Source organism: Electrona antarctica, assembly GCF_951216825.1.
Source record: "Electrona antarctica genome assembly, chromosome: 11".
NCBI classification, from domain to species: Eukaryota; Metazoa; Chordata; class Actinopteri; order Myctophiformes; family Myctophidae; genus Electrona; species Electrona antarctica.
Genome location: NC_136792.1, coordinates 52,438,557 through 52,459,211, shown reverse-complemented (window position 1 = coordinate 52,459,211; position 20,655 = coordinate 52,438,557). Strand labels below are relative to the sequence as shown.

Sequence of the window (20,655 nt, the reverse complement as noted above, 5' to 3'; positions counted from 1 at the left end):
TTTAAATAAAGACTTTCTGAAAAGTCTATGAGGAAAATGAACGGAGAATAATTTCCTGGGCCCTGGTAGGGGGCGGGACTGCGACGCTTTATAGGCTATATTTAAAGAAGGACCCTGGCTTTGTGTTCCTCTCGTCATGAAACGCGTTGCAGCTCACATAGCGCTGCTGCTGTTCTGCCTGTCTGGGCCCTTGAGCTCACATAGCACTGCTGCTGTTCTGCCTGTCTGGGCCCTTGGGCCCAGGGAGAGACGGCGGTTGAAACAACAGAGACAAGCGGCCAACAGACAGACAGACAGACAGACAGACAGACAGACAGACAGACAGACAGACAGACAGACAGACAGACTGACCAGCAGCAGCGCCCCAGGCACATCTGGACAGAGTTGGCAAATGTCAGAGACATTGGTCCATGTCTTAGGGAGCACTGTGGTAGAGCTGAGGCTGAGGGACAGTGATAACTTGTTTGAACTTTGAGCAACAGTCTGAGCTCAGAATCACAAAGAACAAGGTTGAACAACTGGAGAAAGAGAAAGCACACATATTCATGCGTATTTGTGTACGCAAGCACAATATTATCCTTCTTTAAAAAAATGTGAAGTAAGTGGTGCAACTCCGTGTGGGGGTCCCGGGGGGGGGGGGTTCCAGACCCACGGCCCGATTCCGGCGAGCCGCCCCGCATCCGAAACGGTTGAGAAATGACAGAGTTACAACCATGCTGTTTTCGTGCTCAGATGCACCCACACACACACCCACCCACACACACACATAGTCACTTAAGGAAGTGGTTGCACCACTTAAAAAGGACTTCTTTCCTATCAATTACACGCCCCATGAAGCCTTGAATTCATTGAGATCGCGTGACATGGCCAAAGCATGTCCGGGGGTCCCCTACATGGCCAAAGCATTTCCGGGGGTCCCCTACATGGCCAAAGCATTTCCGGGGGTCCCCTACATGTCCAAAGCATGTCCGGGGGTCCCCTACATGGTCGAAGCATTTCCCGGGGTCCCCTACATGTCCAAAGCATGTCCGGGGGTCCCCTACATGGCCAAAGCATTTCCCGGGGTCCCCTACATGGCCAAAGCATGTCCGGGGGTCCCCTACATGGCCAAAGCATTTCCCGGGGTCCCCTACATGGCCAAAGCATGTCCGGGGGTCCCCTACATGGCCGAAGCATTTACGGGGGTCCCCTACATGGCCAAAGCATTTCCGGGGGTCCCCTACATGGCCAAAGCTTTTCCGGGGTCCCCTACATGGCCAAAGCATGTCCGGGGGTCCCCTACATGGCCAAAGCTTTTCCGGGGGTCCCCTATATGGCCGAAGCATTTCCGGGGGTCCCCTACATGGCCGAAGCATGTCCGGGGGTCCCCTACATGGCCGAAGCATTTCCCGGGGTCCCCTACATGGCCAAAGCATTTCCGGGGGTCCCCTACATGGCCAAAGCATTTCCGGGGGTCCCCTACATGGCCAAAGCATTTCCGGGGGTCCCCTACATGGCCAAAGCATTCCCCTGCCAAAAAGGTTGAGAACCCCTGCCATAGATGGCTGACATGCCACAGGCTGGTCACATGAAGTTGAAGTGTTCCATCAAGCACTTGAGACTGAGTCATGTTGGTGACATGTCTGTGTCATGGCATCATTGCGTCATATTGAGTTACTGACTCTTCCAATCCAAATATAACTTCTCACTTCACCTCCCTAATGGTGCAGTCTTTTATGGCAGACCATTTACACCACTGAATAAAATAAAATACAAAATAAAAGCCTGAATTGAGTTCTCACAAGCAGTTCCTATAGCTGAGCACAGAGCATGAATCTGGTCATTGTGATTTTTTTTATCACAGAATTCTGAGATTTAAGAGTAGTTTCAGAGCCCATTCCTGCCACTGAATAGAAATAAGAGTCACCCCATAGGCCGGCCATCACCTCAGATTTATATCTCAATCCAGAGTTCTCTTCTAACTTTATATCAGAATTCCCAACAAATGTAATCTCAAAAGATTAAGAATCATGAAAGTTGCAACTGTGAAGCCTGAAGTCTTGGAAAGCCTGCTCAGGTTTGGCATCACAGTTTTGGTTCTGTAATCTCTGAGACCCCCTTTCCACCGGTTGGTTCCCAATGGGAACCGGTTCAGTTCTTTTTGGTTCTTAGTCCATGAGCCAGAGCTCCAAAATTGGTGGGAAAAACTAGACCTATATTAAATTGTTTATAGGATCAATACAAGTAAATGAATACATGATAACCCTTCCACAGTATAGCTTTTTCATATTTTCTATTATTTTGCATATTTTCCTACATAATGCCTCATTTGCATATTTAAAAATGTAAAATTTGTAATACAATAAATCATTGTGTTCGTGTAAGTACTCAACTTTGGAAGTTTCATGGTGATAACAATCTAATATAGGTATGGTTTTGCACACTTAACGTTCCAATTTTGGAGCTCTGGCTCATGGACTAAAAACCAAAAAGAACTGAACCGGTTCCCATTGGGAACCAACTGGTGGAAAAGGGGCCTCAGTGCAACTGAGGTCCAAATAGTTCAGATTGGTGCAGACTGCAGGGAAGATCATAGGGGTAAGACAACTCCCCTCTCTGCAGTCTATTTATATGAGCAGGCTACATTAAAACAGGCTAAAAAAAATTGTCAGTGATGTTACCCATGTTTTAAATGGAGATGTTGTACTTCTGCCCTCTGGGAGAAGGTACAAAGAACCAAAGTGGAAGTACATCAGGTTTAAAAAGTCCTTTGTACCAGCGTCAACTAAAATGTTTAACGAGTTTAATGTTTAATGCATAGTAGTGACTGTGAAAGGTTAGATTAACCACACGGTGTGCACTTGTGTAATGTTGTGTCTCTGTTATGTATTTTTGTTTGTCACTGATGTTTTATGTGTGGCTGCAGCAGCAGTGAAAGCCCAAGACAAAATTCCCTCATGGACAATAAAGTTTACCTTGACCTTAGTCAGCGATATAAATTATATTTTCCATAATACATTTAGGGTCAAGTAATGATGCAACCAATGTAAATTATGTCTGCACCATCAACAAATTAATCAGTACTACTATCTACGTAAGCTATTTATTTTGCGTATATGGGTATTTCTCACATGGCCCCATCTGTGGAAGATGATTAATCTTCAGTCCTGTGCTGTCGCCTGTCACACATTGTTCCCGTGACCAAGGATCACCCACATGGTTCATAAATTATCATAACTCACCATTACATGAAGTGATGTAAAACTATAGTCCAACTTTAAGACTTGTACATTTACAATTTACAATAGCATCATCAGTCTTCTGCTGCCACCTAGTGACCAAAAGTATTCACTTCACAGACAATCTTCAAAAAGACCAAAAGTATTCACTTCACAGACAATCTTCGAAAAGTATGACAGGCCATTGATTGAACTCCTTTATTTTCATAGTTAATGAAATAGAGACACCTCAGTACATCATACACACGTATACAGTACAATTATAACATATTAAAACAACAACATGTTAAACTTTCCAGGAAGTGCTGGTATTGTCATTTATGCATATATATTTCTCTCTTTTTTCCTTTCTCTAAAGAATGATCCACTGAATTCAGACATTTCAGCCAATACAGCACACATGCGCAGTAGTATCACCATTTACATAAGACACACAATAGACAGCCAATGGATCCAATTTTACTTGACTTTTAAAGTAAGATTTATTGTGAGGGAGAAACCCAGCAATCTTTAGCTAGTGGAGATGCGGGTGGCGATTTCGAAACAAATTGTGTTCAACGCAAAATACTGCGTTCAAGTTCAGGAGACTTCGGGAAAAAAAGGAATTCTCCTGAAATGGTGCCTTCCGGTATGGCATGGAATGGAGTGGCATTTGCATTTCTTTCACCGTAGTAAACGCTGCATTCATGGTCTGGAGAGGGCAGTTGTTTTAGGCCTCACTCAGACCTTTACTGCATTGCTGTATGCTTGTTGGATGAATGTTGTGTAGTGTCATGGCCGCCCCAATGCATTTCCAATGGAAGTCACATGGTTTGTAGTCCACATTTTGGACTACAAGCTGTTGTATGGCTTTCGGCTGTGTTTCGACTGCGCCCCTCCCCCTCATACAACACAAATGTTGTGTCAAACCATGTGACTCCCATTGGAAATGCATTGGGGCGGCCATGACACTACACAACATTCATCCAACAAGCATACAGCAATGCAGTAAAGGTCTGAGTGAGGCCTTACAGACGGGTAAAAGGGCAGGGGCGGTGAAGCCCCCTTTGATGTCTATGTGTGCACGTCCCTGACCCCAGTCCCATTGCATAGCAAAAATACCCAGTGTTAATTTAACTCTCAAACTGCAATAACGGACTGTTAAGAGCCATTCACACCAAGCATGAGAACTAGAACTATAATAAAGATATAGTTCTAAAAAGCATTCTAACTCACTAAGTGGATGGCAGAGCACAACTACAACAGTTATGGTAATCTCTCAAGTAGGGATGTTATTAAGTTAAATCGTTAATTGCTTAATCACTGTTAAGAAATTAAATCACAAATTCTGCATCTCAAATGGTCAAATAAATATTAGATTTTTAAGGAATATAATAGGGGCCTTTGGTGGGCTAGGCCTTTGGTATTCTTTCTGTATATCAGCAAAGTGTAGATTTTTGTGACATTGAGGGAAATGAAGATTCTCAGATTAAAAATAAATAAATAAATAAAACGGTGCTCATCAACTAACCGGTTAATCGATCGAGGTTTGATACGTTTTGAAGGTTATCAAAAACGTGTCAATTATCAATTAATGACTTAATCGATAATTCCCATCCCTACTCTCAAGTAAAGACAGATTCAAAGCTAAAAAGAACATCTCTTTTTTCTTCCTTCACCCCATGGGTTCTCAGGTTGTAGTTATGGTGCTTGGTGTTAACAGCCAATTCATTCCATCACAGTTAAATGGACACTTATACAGTCAGTGTACTTGCAAACAGTGCCTGATGTTTAGGATTAGCATGATCCTCTTTTTGCTGTCCACCAGGATCCAAGTGGCATCAATGTTCAGGAAAAAAAATGCATTCATGAATAGTGTAAACCTGAAATTAGAAAGTGAGTCAGTGCAAAAAAACACATACTTCATAAAAAAAAAAAAAAAAAAAATGTAAACGCTTCAACATAAGAGATAGTTAACATATTATCGTACCATATCACATAATGCTAAATACAACGCATAATAATGCAGCTTTCAATGGGATGCCTATGCATCTACAGTACAGTATGAGATCGTTCATAGCGAGTGTTTAATCTACTTCACAGCTTTTACACCCTTATTATGGCATGGTTTATTTATGGGGTGACCCGGTGTCTGCGTGCACATGGTTTATGGGGTGACCTAGCTCTGGTCCATAGCCCTAATGCTAATTCTACCCTGCATTAAGGCAATGGGAGAAGACCCCGGGGCAGACCAAAGCGCAGTTGGAGGAAACACATCGACTCACTGGCCTCGGGATCCCCTAGGAGGAAGTCACAAATGTTGCTCTGGAGAGGGAAGTCTGGAAAACTCTGGTGGAGCTGTTGCCCCCGCGACCCGACTACGGATAAGCGGTTGAAGATGGATGGATTAAGGCTATGGGACCGATGGCGTCTAGCTCTCGCATGAAATGCAGACCTCTTCTGTAGAGGGAATATAAAGAACGTTTTACCTTAATGCAGGGTAGAATTAGCATTAGGGCTATGGACCAGAGCTAGGGGTGACCCAGTGTTTGCGTGCGTGCGTGTGTTGTTCATGTAGGTGTGTCTGACTGTCTATCTGGGGATTATTTTGCAAACAACTGAACCGGTCGTACCAAATTTATTGCACGCTGCCAATAGGCCAAGGAAGTAAATATGAAATATGAAAGCCTTTATAAAAGGAGGTATATATAAGTGATATGTTTGTGTTAAAATAAGTGTCAAATAGCTCTATATTCTCGTAGTAATCATTGCTATATGGAGTGTTTGTTCAGTATCAGGGGTCTCCATCTCTTCAAGCTCCTTAGTGAACAGAAAATCCATTTTCAGGTCGGGACACCAATTTCATCCAATCAGAAGTGATACAAAATAAATAGACAAAAAAAAACGACAGCCCTGTTACTGAACAAACCGACTTTAGCAATGGTTACTATGAGAATATCGAGCTTTAAACTTTGAACTGAAACATTTTGTTTTAACCAACAAATATCACTTACACAACACCTTTGTATTTATATCCACTTGGAAATAAATATGTCAAAATTATGACATCACAGTGTTAATATCAACATGACGTCCAAGATATAAAATAGAAGCCACACGGTTATTATCATTAGGCCCAGTCTTTGTGTTACACTACGTTTTAAAAGCGGGCGACAGTCAGACAAATTTTCCGGAAGTGCATTATTTGTCAATGGGACCTGGCAACTACTGGCGATAGCAGGCGATAGCAGGCGAACAGGCGGTGGTCGAAAAGTGGGCGGAGGAACGTCGACCGAAAAGATACAAATAATTCATCTTTTGGGGCGACGTCGCCCGGCGATAGTGGGTGATTGGGCGATAGCCAATGAAATTCAAGCGACGCTCGCCGTTGGTCTCTAAGGTCTCCCGCTGTTAAAACGTACTGTAAGAGCCATTTCAGCCATGTTTCATTTGAAATCACTGCATTGCCAATCAAGGTCACCATGGTTACAGCCAGGGAGGGCATTTAACCCTGGCCCTAATCAGGCGCAGGTGTTGCCAGTGGCAGAGGTGAAACTAGTTTTGGACTGTGTTCATTATGTTTATTTTGGATGCAAGAAGTATAGGACTTTGAGCAGCTACTAAATATAACTGAACTATGAACTAAATGAACGTCTGGATATCCGTTTCTGGAGCACATCTGAACTTCCTCGGCAACGGCGTTGCACTTTGTTTTTACTATTTTTCTAAAATGTTTGATTGTTCTTTTATGATTCATGACTTAAAATACATTTTCCTCCTTGTGAATGAATAATATCACACTGAGAGAGAACTAATAAACCCATGCAGTGCCATATTTCACCACAATTACTGATACGGTAATAAACAGATACATTCAACCGTGAATTTGATGCATTGTTAGGTGAATTGATACTGTACAGTAGAGTATTTGGTGTCACTTTCAGTAAACCCATTCATCATTTCTGGCAGCGCACTAGAATCTTTTGGGCTGAATTCGAAATTGTGCGACCAGTCTGGGATCTGTTGAATTGTTCAGTACAAAAAAAACAACAAAACAACACAGGACACAATTAAAAATGAAAAAAAAGCTGCCCTCTGCCTGCTCCGATAGGGCCTAAGCACACTTTAGTTTTTAGACAGCTGGTGGATGGAAAAGAAGCTCCACCCCCGCGGCTGACTGCCGCGGAGGAGAGCATTTCCGGGAATCTGTCCGTTGCGGCAGTCAGCCGCGGAGGTGGAGCTTCTTTTCCATCCACCAGCTGTCTAAAAAGCCGGAAAGACGTTGGGCGTCAGCTTCCTTTGGCCGCGCCTGACGGCTCAAGTCTGCCCATGCAGATAGCCTGCTCTCATAGCCTGCTCCTGTCCAGCCTCTTCTTGGCAGGGTTGGGGTACTGGGGGTTCTCGATCACCCCCTCTCCGAATTTGAGCTCCAGGAAGGCGCGGTGGTTGTTTGGGCTGTAGGCGCTGATCCCGGCGAAGGGCATGGGCACGAGTGGCTGCAAGAAGTGCTCCGGAAACTCCACGTCCTGTTTGTGCTCGGTCCACGTGTCTTTGGTCATGACGCCGTTGCGCGGATAGAACGGCCACAGGTCCACGTGAAGGTGGTTGGCCTCGCTGTACTGCACCCTGTAGAAGTCCCCTTCCACCGCGCGCTCCCACACGTAGCCATTGGCGTCCACCAGAGAGCCCGAGTCCAGGTTCTTCAAGTGATCACAGTTGGGCACATCCTCCAAGTAGATGCCCAGGTCGACGTCGTAGTCCCAGGGGATGATGTCCTGATGGCGTGCGGCGCCCAGCAGGGTGCCCCCCTCCAGCCAGTAGCGTACGCCAGAGCTTTCCAAGATGTTAATGACATATTTTGTGGTCTCTCTGAGCGCCCGTAGGCAACAGGGTGGGGTCCAGCGCTCCAGATAGAGGTAGTCTGGGGTGTCGTCTCGCACTGTGCCAAAGCAACGGGGGGTCTCCTTACTGCAGCCATGCCACTGTTCCTTCCCATCAGGCAACAGAAGCCGCTTAAGGCCAAAGCTTCTCATGAGCTTCCCCGTAGCCTCCTTCAAACGAGTGTCGGCCTTCCATTGGTTGTGGGCCGAGCTGAAGAGAGGCCGGTGGTTAGCGGAGAAACAGGGGCTCTCCAGCAGCTTAACCTTCCAGCCCCTTAGCGAGGTCTGGATGAACAGTGAAGAGAAAAGAGGCCGCCCCAGAGGGACAGAGAGGTTGAAGAGATCCTCGGTGCGGATGAGGACCACCGCGTCCCCTTGTAAGGCCGTACACACACTCCCGCTGCTCCCAGACGCCGCTGGGGTATACGTGGCCGTCCACTCCCTCAGGCTGACCCGCAGGTGTAGGCACTGCACGGCGCTTCGAGCGAGCACCGGAGCCGCCACCAGCCTCACGGCCCCCCCGCCCTCGCCTTCCAGCTCCCTTATCAGCCTTTCCACCGCCCGGCCCTGCTCCAGTTCCACCCCGTCGGGAACCAGCAGCACAAACTCGGTCTGGACATGGAATTCCGGCCTGTGAGCCTGAGGCGGTTGATCCGGGCTGGGGGATAGCACTAGAAGTCGAGCCCCCTCTGGGAGGAACAGGGGAGGGTAGGGGTAGGCATCCGCCACAGCCAGGAAGGGAAGCTCGGGCCTCTGGCGGAGGAACGAACGTGCCACGTCCCCGACGTAATTCTCAAAGTCTTCAAACTCCCGGATGAGAACGGTCACGCGAGGTGCGTGGCCGTTCCCCTCCACCCCGACCACTCCTCCCCCTGGTAACCCACCGCCGGCACCCACAAGACCACCAAGGCCTCCACCCAGTCCAGAGACCGGTAGGGCAGCTCTCCTAGAGCCCCTGGTGAGGTCTTTTCTCTTCTCCATCATCTGCTGCTGGGCTCGAGAAACATAGTAGAGAATCAGGAGGTTGAGTACAATGGCTGCTGTTAACAGGCCTTGGCAGAAGCTCACACGCATGGCACCTGATGGTTACCCCCAACTGTCTCAGTGCTACAAACGAGGAATGAAGACTCTCCGAGTCTGAGCTCTAGCAGAAGTTTATATTGCTGGCAGTCAGGTCCCCATCGGTGTAGAGCTGGAGAGCTGTGTGTGTTACAGTGTTTGTATATCTCTCTTGAGAGAGCTGTGTAAATCCAGAGCACAAGCACAAGGACATTTAAAAATAGGCAATAACCCATTTACCATAATATATATATTTCTTTCAATCAACATCCAAATAGTTCCCAATATAAACCTTTAAATACTATCACTGAACATCAACATGCTCTGATATTGGATAAGTATTACTCTTGACTTTGAATTGCACTCAAAAGCATAGCAACAACTTTTCTGAAGTCTGCATAATCTCCGTGGCAATAAGAGCCTCCTGTCCTGTGTCCAGTTTTGTAGGTGTTTGGGCTAAGGGGCTACACGCACTGGATGTTACAGGGTGTTCTAGACCAGTAAAAATGCCACAAAAAACAATTTATTGACAATACATTGTTGTTGTTGTTGTTGTTCATATTAACTCACCTTTCTTTTTGTCGTTAATCAGTCGGCAGTTCCGACCCATGTATGACAGTGGCACGATCGATGATAACCTAATATTTATGTTTCCATTTCCATAGCCGTTTGGTCCATCTGCAATCTACAGTAGGATATAATGTACAGGAGGAATCCTGTGGACAGCGCCAGTGAAAAAACACAGATACCTACGCATGTTTGTGTGGAATAATCCTTATTTTCGAACGTCACACTCAACACGATTTAATGAAATTAACAGCATTTGATACCTATAAATAAAACGCAGAATTGGTAGAATAAATAAATCTGCACCTTTAGCGTAATAAATGTCAAGTCAGCCGGTCAGTGTCAAGGCAGCAAATATTAGGCTAGAAAATATAAGTTTTTCCGGTGGCCGAGCTCTTCAGAGTAAAAGTACCCGCTAAAGTAAACAAAAACGATTAATTTGCACATTAAAACAATACATTGATTATTTAAACGAAAATATATAACACAAAATATGTTTCTGTGTATTTTTATTAACATTTACAACAGTTAATAATAACATTAACAAATTATCTAAATTGATTAATGCTGTTCACTGACTTCCTGTGTAAGGTAAGGTATTCAAAATAAAGGCTAATTTATAATAATTCGTACTTCTTAGACCGTTACATTAAAATATTTTTTGAATGTTTATGAATTGGACTGTCTGTGACTATATATATATATATATATATATATATATATATATATATATATATATATATGTTTTTACTTTTTTTACTTGATGGAAATTGAATAGAGAGAGAGCTAGGGGCTCTCTATGACGAGACGTTGCTGGAAACTATTACACTTTATACAAATTATACTGTACGTTTGTAATAAGATAATAGCCTACTACTAAAACGAAACTACGTCAAATATATGCAGCTGCAAATATTTCATTGTAGTCTGATGAATTGAAAATGGTGGACCCTATTTGTAAACAAGTGTAGGCCTATAATGCTTTTATGGTGTCGTCCAAAACTGTTACTTCAATCAATCAATCAATCAATCAATCAATCAATCAATCAATCAATCAATCAATCAATCAACGGCTTACAAAATGAAATCTGAAACATCTTGATCACTAAATGGCAGCAAATCCAAATCCTGGACAAATACATTATAAATAAGAATCTCAGCTAATATTTCCAGTTTCCACATCCACACACATGATTTCTTAATGATTTTTTCCCCCGAACATACTTAATTGTACTGAAGAATTGTATTCTCTTAAGAAACTGGCAAACTGCACAGCAATTTATTTTACACGTGTACCAATGCCCTATGAATGAAGCAATGCTTGCTTTCTTCGAGAAGCGAAACTGCATGTATTGTTTGATAATTTATAATTTATTTATATGAAAAAGTTTAATTATTTCTTTCTTTTTTTTCATCATGTAAAGCACGTTCTAATTTTTTGTTAAGCGCTAAACAAATTAAGTGTAATTCTACTACTAGTAATGTTTATTATTATTATTATTATTATTATTATTATTATTATTATTATTATTATTATTATTATTATTATTATTATTATATTGATGGCGCTTTACCTTGAAGGCTGGGAACGGAAGTGTCGTATTGTGCCAGGGAATAGTGATGTTGTACGTAAGGAGCGTTGGAAGAAAGGGGGTTAGGCTTTAGAGTGGAAGGAAGGAAGGAAGTGCTGCTGGCTGGCTCTGAAGGCAGGCAGACTGACGGGGACGTCGTTGTTTGTTGTTATTATTCTCTCTGCCTTGCTTCCACCTCCTTGTCCTGGGCCGACACAGCTCGAACGGCAAAATGGAGGCGGACAGATCGTGCGGGGCGGCCGGCGGACCGAACCAGAACTCTGGAGGAGGAGGAGGTAACGGCGGCGTGGGGCGCAGCAACAACCCCAACGGGCCGAAAGCGGCGCTCGGTCAGGCGGCTACGGCGGCGGCCGCGGCGGCGGCAGCGGCGGCCGGGGCCATGTCTGCCGGATCGTCGCTGAATCGGGAACCGCAGGACGGGGAAGCGGGCCTGTCGCTGCCCGGGATCCTGCACTTCATCCAGTACGAGTGGGGACGTTTCCAGGCCGAGAAATACCGCTGGGAGGCCGAGAGAGACGAGCTCAGGGTAATTTCTTTAAGTCAATTTGTCCCCGTTTTACGCTGCAACACGCAGGAGAATAAAATGATGTTCATTTATCCCACAAACCATGAAACCAAGTGAATCTTCCTGCAAGGTTTGCTCCCTTTCAGTCTCTAGGCTGGTTCAGAATAACATGATGCTAGGTAGCTAACATTTGTAGTTGTACAGATAGCCTTCTATGACAAGGTTATATCAAATACGTAAATATAATAACAAATATACATCATTTGATTTAGATGTGTTACCAGATTTATTATTTTTGACCAATGTGAGAAGTTGAGAACGCATGGTTTGTCCAATGTGTAAAGATCATTTTAAGATTGTTGAAGCCCACTGGGACAATATTGAAGTCTCTGTTAAGTCAGTGTGTGCTGACTGCTGAGGTCTGTTCTGTTGTGTCAATGTGAGATCCAGATCACACCTGGACCAGTGAACGAATGCTTCAGTTGATACAGCTTTTCACACTGATGATGGAAGAGTCAAGAATCTGTTGTTTATTTTTGAGTCATCCTGTCCAGGCCTTAAGAACTGAGCATGAATCTGATATATCCTAACTAGTCGTCACTCGTCGGTTACGAGAATTCTGAATATAAGTTAGTATCGAAACATAATTTCTACACACTACAACTAACATAATGATGTATTGTGTACCATACCACACACAGGGTTGTTGTAGCCAAACAACGCAGCGGGAGACTGAGGCTGGGTTGTTCGCCACAAGACAAGAGCATTAGGCTCAAATTCCTGAATCTGTGCAGAGTGAATGAGTGATGCACTCTGCTTTCAAAACAGTGATTACATGCCTCTGAGCAAGGCATTTAATAGCCAGTGGCTCAAGTAGAGCTGCTACTAAGACTAAGAAGAGACTGTAGTTTTGCTACAGTTAGGTGACTCCCAGCAGGTGTGTGCAGGGCGTTGCAAGAGAAAAGCAAGGCATGATAATCACACCTTCCTTGGATAAACAAAGGTTATGCATTGCACACAGACACAAAATCCCTCTCTCATAAGTGTGTGTGTGTGTGTGTTTTGTTTTTTATAATTATTCCAATTACCTCAACCCTCTGTCTCTCTGGTAACCACAGTTGGCTTTACTGCAATATTATCTTTTGGATTTCCGTAAACATTGAATTAGCTCTAAAAGAATCATATCATCACTGGCTGATTTGTCTGTGCCTCGTTCTCTGCCTTCAACTCGAAGCCATGTACGGTAGTTATATATAGAAGCGTGATAAAATATGGATGCACAATAACAAAGTGACTGTGCTGTACAAGCTCCCTGCTTTCATATACGAACATGTGGACGAGCGGGATGTTGGAAGCTCTCTCTGTGTGTGTGTGTGTGTGTGTGTGTGTGTGTGTGTGTGTGTGTGTGTGTGTGTGTGTGTGTGTGTGTGTGTGTGTGTGTGTGTGTGTGTGTGTGTGTGTGTGTGTGTGTGTGTGTGTGTGTGTGTGTGTGTGTGTGTGTGTGTGTGTGTGTGTGTGTGTGTGTGTGTGTGTGCGCGTGCGTGCGAATTATCAGACGAGCGGGATGTTGGAAGCTCTGTGTGCGTGTGTGTGCGAATTATCAGTCACCATGTCCTAAAATAAAGAGAAATGCATTCATTGTTCAGCCATGTTGACATAACACTGGGCATACTGTCAGATATACTGTTGACACACGACGCACAAGCACACACAGTCCTATGTTGCTAATATAATATGCATGCTGCCTAGTGGGTTCACAGTTCACACACTCGCTATGACCACTCTGTTTATAGCTCACGTGTAGCTTTAGGCAATATAGGCATTAAATATGCATGCGAGACTCCTAAAGAGACACTCTGGGATTGTTTAGAACATTAATGCGTATCTATTCTTAGGGTTTAATTTGTAGAATACACACTGTGGACTGGAACCTTCTAATCAAAAATATTGATGCTTTGCTCCTACATAAACTGAACCCGTGTGCGCCACAATACAGGACATATTGGGCAGGAACCCCTTTTGGTGTTAGCATTATGTTATGCTTTAGCTATTGAAAAATAGCAGATCTACAAGCTCATAGCGCGCCACCGAGTGGCGCGCTGCGAGCTTGTAAACAGCTTGTAAACAGCTTGTTGACATAGAAACATAGCTTTTTCAGAAAACTGTCAGCGTGTAGAAGACATTTTTAGAATCTGATCTCAGGTCAAAATGGGTTAAGCATGTGTGTTGGTGGGTGTTTGTTCTGTTTGTCCCTTAGATCAAAGAGGTCAGTCAATCACCAAGAGAATCAAAACATGTTGCTGACGGTGCTGCTTTTTGCTGGTTCCCCTTTGAATTGGGTGACCTTTGGTCACCCAAGAAAGTGAATGCAAAGGCAGCAAAAAAAAAGGTTTTTACACTAATGGGAGATCATTCTCTTGATAGAATGAAAAAATGGCAGCACTCAATATATGTCCTTTTCACATGGTAAGCGTTTCGGCCTGGTCGGCCGAAACGCCGACCTACTAGGCCAAAATGCATACATTGTCTGCTCGTCGGAGGTAAATAAATACATTTGAAAGGGACATATATTGAGTGCTGGCATTTCTTCATTTTATCATGTATCATCGAGCCTTGCGCCTAGAAGCACTGCTTCTCTAACCTGGGCTGTTGTTGTTGGGTTGTCTGCTTCGGCAGTACTCTCCTCTTCTCAGATCATTCTCTTGGCCTGTCACTGTTGGATTCTGTGTAGTTGTATGTGTCTTTATAGGAATGTAGGTCACATCGCAGTTATGTTACACTGTACTGAGTGTACAGTGTGACAGAGCATATAATATGATGCACCTACAGTGAGTGCAATTGAATTGCACTAGTGCATGTGGCATTTCCTTTTTTTCCCCCTTCTTTTTATTACTAGTGTAGATCAGGTTGTTAAAAACTAACACCTGTGGTCAAATGTCTCCAGTGACAGGCTAGGCATGGAAGCCACACCCCTCTGTAGGTCAGGTGGGACGACAGCAAGAGTGACAGGTGGCCAGAGGGCCAGTCTTACACGCGCAGTCACACACACGCACACACACAAAACCCCACTACCCCAGACAGTACCGCAGTGCACACTGGCTGCACAGTCAACTCTGAGGTCGTTTAAGACAGCGGTTCCCAAACCTTTTCATGTCAAGGACCCCCAAATTGACACGCAGAGCCCGCAGACCCCCCCCCCATTTGAAAAGATATGCCAGGGACCCCCATAAGAGAAGATTTTTACGGCTCTAGCAGTGATTCTCAACCCGTTTAATTTCAAGGACCCCCCAGTTTCACATGCATTAGGCTACGGACCCCCATTTAATGACATTTCTATCATTGGGACCCCGATTTATATTGTAAAATCAATGTTAATTTAACTCTGGGAGAGTTACAGACCCATAAGGGTCCATTTGGTTCCAAACTATCATTTAGCTGGGGACCCCTGGAACTCCCTCAAGGACGCCTGGGGGTCCCCGGACCCCACTTTGGGAACCACTGGTTTAAGAAATGTTTGTTTTTACGCTAATCCTGTTCGATATATTATATGCTGACAATATAGAGCGTCGCAGTCCCGCCCCCTACCATGGCCCAGGAAATGAATCCCAATGCATTATTCCCATAGACATTTCTTAACGTATTTATTTAAAGACGGTTACGCCGCGGACAAAGCCAACTCGAGTCATGACAACTCATGACAACACAAACAATATTTTGGACCAAACAAATAATTACAAAGAAGAAAAAAACGGCAGGTTACAACACTTTTTTTGTTTTTTTTCTTCTTTGTAATTATTTGTTTGGTCCAAAATATTGTTTGTGTTGTCATGAGTTGTCACGACTCGAGTTGGCTTTGTCCGCGGCGTAACCGTCTTTAAATAAATACTTTAAGAAATGTCTATGAGAATAATGCATTGGATTTCATTTCCTGGTCCAGGGTAGGAGGCGGGACTGCGACGCTCTATAGAGTCTGAGGAGTGCTTTTTTGAGGGGGCCGCTAGCCCCTCCTATATATAGCTTTTGTCCCCACACGTCTCATATTTACCATTGACAATGAAAGGAGAAATTAGGTCATAATGTCATATGTGCCTTAAATATGACGTAAATGTGTGGCAACACAAACATGAAATGCCATCGACAATGACGGGAAGATTTACGGCATATGTAGACGAGCAAATCGGCAAACCACATAAATTCAGTTGTTCATGAGATGATGTATAATGATAAGAGCGCCCCTCACTTCACACATGTGTGATTTTTGAGTGGTGCAAACCACTCCAACAACCAGCTTTGTCTGTATGTTTGTGTACCTGTGTCCGTGCACCTGTGTACGTGTCCGTGCACAGGTGAGCAGGGTTACCATGGTCACTGACATTACGTCAGACCACAGCTGATCAGGCTATATAAGACCTTGCACCACTCAGTTCACACGGGTGTGATTTTTATATATATTATGTGCTAGCCAAATGCTTTTTGTGTGTTACCAGTGCCACTCACCATTATGATGATAGAACCACATTAGAAGACAGACATTGGTCTCTTTCTCTTGAATAAAAAATCACACCCGTGTAAACTGAGCGGTGCAACTCCGTGTGGGTTGTCCCCGGAACTTCCGGACCCACAGGAACGCGCCCAGGGTGCCGCCATAGGGACATTAGGGACTTTAAGCAACAACTGTTTTCAGGACGGCTCCGCTAGGCGGAAGTACGGGAGCTGTGACGCCGTAGCTGTCAAAAGCGTTAAGCAAGCAGCCGTCGGTGACGACGACATTGGTTCCCATGGTGGTGACGCGTCTATGCAGCATGTGTCAAACTTTTTTTTTTAAAACACCACATCAGCTAACTTGCCGATATTGCTTAATTCTTACATGCGCTGGACATGATCAGCAGTGGAAAGAGGAAGGTGCTGGAGCAATCTGTGTTATTCTAAAACCGTTTTAATAAACATGGTTAATATGACATGGTAGTGTTATTTCTTCATTCAGAGCATGCCAACACAGCATAAGAGAGGTGATGGAGCAATCCGTGTAAATGTATGACGGCTATCATTTCAATAAACATGGTTATGACATGGCGTTGTAGACACTACGTGTAAGTGTAGCTTCTCCCGTAGTAGAAAGGGCTGCGACGGAGAGCAGGTTTATGTATCGAGCACTGATCCATTTCCGGTTGTCGTATCCGACTGCCGTATCCGTCGTTGCTTAAAGTCGCTATTGCTGTTCCTTGGAGTGGCTGCACCACTCGATAAAACCAAAACACCTCTTAATGCATAAACTTGTACCAGGTGGAACACCTGATATTTTCCACCCAGAATAGCGACGCTATAGGGTTCTTGTGGTTAAAAGGCAAACATGTGGTTATTGAGACTCATTTAGATGCCATTAGTGACATCAGTAGTATGATAGTATCATAGCATAGAATACTGTTGACCCAGATGACATCACTTCCTGTTGAGTGTGGCCAAGCGGGCCTCTGGGTACTTGTTGTGTCTAATAATTAATAGTCCTGACTCCTGCATGTGCTCTCAGCAACCATGTACGACATGACATCTAGAGTTGTCCTCATACCATTGTTTTCAGAGTACGAGTACTTAATTTTAAGTACTTGCCGTCTGCCGATACCGAGTACGGATACGAGTACTTTATTTTTGTTGAGTAACCACTTGTTTTACCCCCTTTTCCTCATAGATGCAGATGGATCTACCATCTACACTTGTCTGTTGTCATATTCATGCTTGTAGATCGGCTGTTTTTGGCGATTTGCTGCAGTGTTGGTTGGGTCAGACTTTCTCCCGTTGCATTCGTTCAGCCTAGTGTCAATTGGATGTTTTGGTACTCGGGTCAAAGTATCGGGGGCCGGTTCCGAGTACGAGTACTTGAGGTTGGTATCGGCCCGAGTAACCCATGCCAGTATCGGTATCGGCCCGAGTAATCGGTATCGTAACAACTCTAATGACATCCTCATGTACTGTACCCTTACAGGTGTGTGTGTGTGTGTGTGTGTGTGTGTGTGTGTGTGTGTGTGTGTGTGTGTGTGTGTGTGTGTGTGTGTGTGTGTGTGTGTGTGTGTGTGTGTGTGTGTGTGTGTGTGTGTGTGTGTGTGTGTGTGTGTGTGTGTGTGTGTGTGTGTGTGTGTGTGTGTGTGTGTGTGTGTGTGTGTGTGTGTGTGTGTGTGTGTGTGTGTGTGTGTGTGTGTGTGTGTGTGTGTGTGACCATGTTTTCTTTTATCCAACTATTAAAGCTTTGAAAAGGTCGTCATAGCACTACTCTATTAGGTAGAAGATATCGATCCATCCGGTCCAGAACCAACAGACTGACCAACAGCCTTTACCCACAGGCTGTCAGGCTGCTGAATGAACAACCTGCCCCCCCGAGCCCCCACTATAGAGGGTATGCGCGTGACATCATCATCAAACCAGGAAGTTATGCAGGAACGCCTACTGAGTGGCAAAAAACTACTTACTGGCCTTGACAGCCCATACATCCACACAGAAAAGTCATATCTGATTGCATTAAACAATGTTAAACTTTGCCTGTTGCTTTGCCACTCGATTTGCCACTCGATGTGCCATTCGCTTTAAGCATGCGCATACTCTCTATAGTATTAAAAGGGTACTGAAAATGGACTTGGTATTGCACTGAACTTTGGACTTTGCACTATTACATTGCACCAGCACTATTGCACTTGGGTTATTGTACACATGTACAGTATGGTTATGTATTTTTATGCCCGTGGTGAAAGCTCTAAACTGAATTTCGTTGTTTCATGCAAGCAATGACAAATAAAGATCTCTCTATCTCTAATGGATTGCTTCTCATGTCTATTGACATACAGTAGTAGAGGTTCATCCAAACATACACAGACAGCCTCTACACCAGGGGTGCCCACACTTTTTAGACTTGAGAGCTACTTTCAAAATTACCAGCTCAACCAGATCTAATATGTATAACCAATTGCTGAAAGTAGTTACGTATTAGACAAATGCACTTTTTTTCTTTTTTTGTACTACTGATGTTTGTGCAAAACGCTTTTGACAACTATTGCATTGTGGGTTTGAGCTGTCCTTTTTTATGTCAATCCAATGAAGTCACCTTAATTCAAGTGGCAGATGCCAAAAATAGTTTTTTATTTATTTAAATTGTATATTTTAGGGGCATGTCATGTGGTCTACCTGCACAGCCTGTGTGATCTACTGGTAGATCACGATCTACCTTTTGGGCACCCCTGCTCTACACAGGCAGTCTCTCGCTCTCGCCCGCACTCGCTCTCTCTCTAATACGCACTCGGATTTCCAAAAAAAAAATGATGTCCCAGAAAAGTTGAGTGCTCTACTTGCTGGCTCATGGATTCTCTCTCCTGGGCTGTGGAGAGATGAAAGGATGAAGGGAGGCCAGCAGAAGAGATGTGGAGGAAAGGAAAGCCGCCCTTGACCCTGTTCTGATAAGCAGGGGAGAGAGAGAGAGAGTGGTTCTGTTCTGTTGGAATGGGCTAAATGTGTCTCTGAAAGGTTAGGCTACTGTATGTGGACCAACGTATGACTGCAAGACTGGAAATATAGATTATTCTATTGAATTATTTTTCATAATAGTGTGATATGGCATTGGTCCAGTGTTGTTTTTGGCAGAAAGTTTTAGTCATAGTCTCTTCAATAGTTGTCTCCACCAGGCCGAAGGCATGGGGAGAGAGTATGTTTTGCACTCCGTCCGTGTGTGTGTGTGTGTCCGTCCGTGTGTCCTTCCGTCCGTCCGTTACCAGCTAATCTCCGGCACCGTTAACCCGGTCGATGCCAAACTTTGCACACACACTCCCTGGATGCCAACGATGAACCTCTGCCCCACATTTTCCAGAACGGCCTGTTATAGCGCCACCATGAGGCAGCTTTTCACATGTTTTACCTAAAACTGCACGGATCTGCGTGAAACGTTGCATGCACACTCCCTAGAGGCCAAGGACAAACCATTTGAACAAAAGCCTCAAATCATGAACGCAGCATGCAATTTACGTGAAATCTTTCACACATTTTCTTACTAGCCTGAGGAATATATCCCACCCTTTTCACATTGGCCTGTTATAGCGCCACCAACAGGTTGATTTTTGCAAAACATTTTTGGAACAAAATGCCTCAAAAACATGTTTATATTAATCCTAAACATTTTGCCAAACATCTCACACAGTCCTATCCTCCTGGTGGAGACCTGTGCCCAGAAGGGCACTTTTTCTAGTTTTTATTTAGTTTTAGTCACCTGGCATGTTTTAGTGTTTTAGTCGACTAAATATCATAAGATTTTAGTCGACTAAATCTACAGTTGATTTAGTCGACTAAAATGTATTTTGGCGGGCCTTGATCACACTCGCTGAAAATAGCCGATCTACGAGCTCACAAGCGACGCGTTGTGAGCTTGTAGATCTGCTATTTTCAGCATGACTAGAGGTCTCTCCATCTTTCCAGTTCGACTAAATTAATTTTCAGGTGTTTTATTTATCCATCATCTCATCCAATCAGGATAGAGATGACCCCATTCATCAGCAGTCATTTGAGACTTTAGAAATATTGAACACTTATTTGAACACGACCACTTAAATTGTTGTTGTGATCCCTGATGGAATGGGTGAGGATCGAGGGCGTTGGTACAACTACAAACGGAACGACAGTTACGACACACACTAGTCAGTCATGCCTCAACATATCTGACAAAGGCAGCCATTACTTACTGTATTTGACCTATGCTCATTTTCTGTGCGTGTGTGTGCTCAGTGTTGCGTGTGCAAGCGGGTATGTACAGTAGTAGGCCCGCCTGTGTGTGTGATGTTGTGTGCGACTTGCTGTCTCGTTTGACCAATGAACTGAAGCCAAGG

General features: G+C 44.3%; 2 protein-coding genes across 3 annotated transcripts in view; one reads left to right on the top strand and one right to left on the bottom strand.

The window, feature by feature from the left end:
• Positions 1 to 3,402: 3,402 nt before the first annotated feature.
• Positions 3,403 to 10,030, bottom strand: fkrp (fukutin related protein). The gene is made up of 2 exons (XM_079515090.1): positions 9,707 to 10,030; positions 3,403 to 9,317 (listed from the first exon to the last, which is right to left on the bottom strand). The coding sequence occupies exon 2, from the start codon at positions 9,149 to 9,151 to the stop codon at positions 7,544 to 7,546; it is 1,608 nt and encodes a 535-aa protein (XP_079371216.1). The 5' UTR covers positions 9,152 to 9,317; positions 9,707 to 10,030; the 3' UTR covers positions 3,403 to 7,543.
• Positions 10,031 to 11,305: 1,275 nt separating this feature from the next.
• strn4 (striatin, calmodulin binding protein 4) overlaps positions 11,306 to 20,655 on the top strand; it is a 47,559-nt gene continuing 38,209 nt past the window's right edge. For both annotated transcript variants that reach the window (XM_079515052.1, XM_079515051.1), the window contains exon 1: positions 11,306 to 11,821. In XM_079515052.1, the coding sequence (XP_079371178.1) occupies positions 11,507 to 11,821 (315 nt within the window). In that variant the 5' untranslated portion in view covers positions 11,306 to 11,506. The remainder of the gene's footprint in view (positions 11,822 to 20,655) is intronic.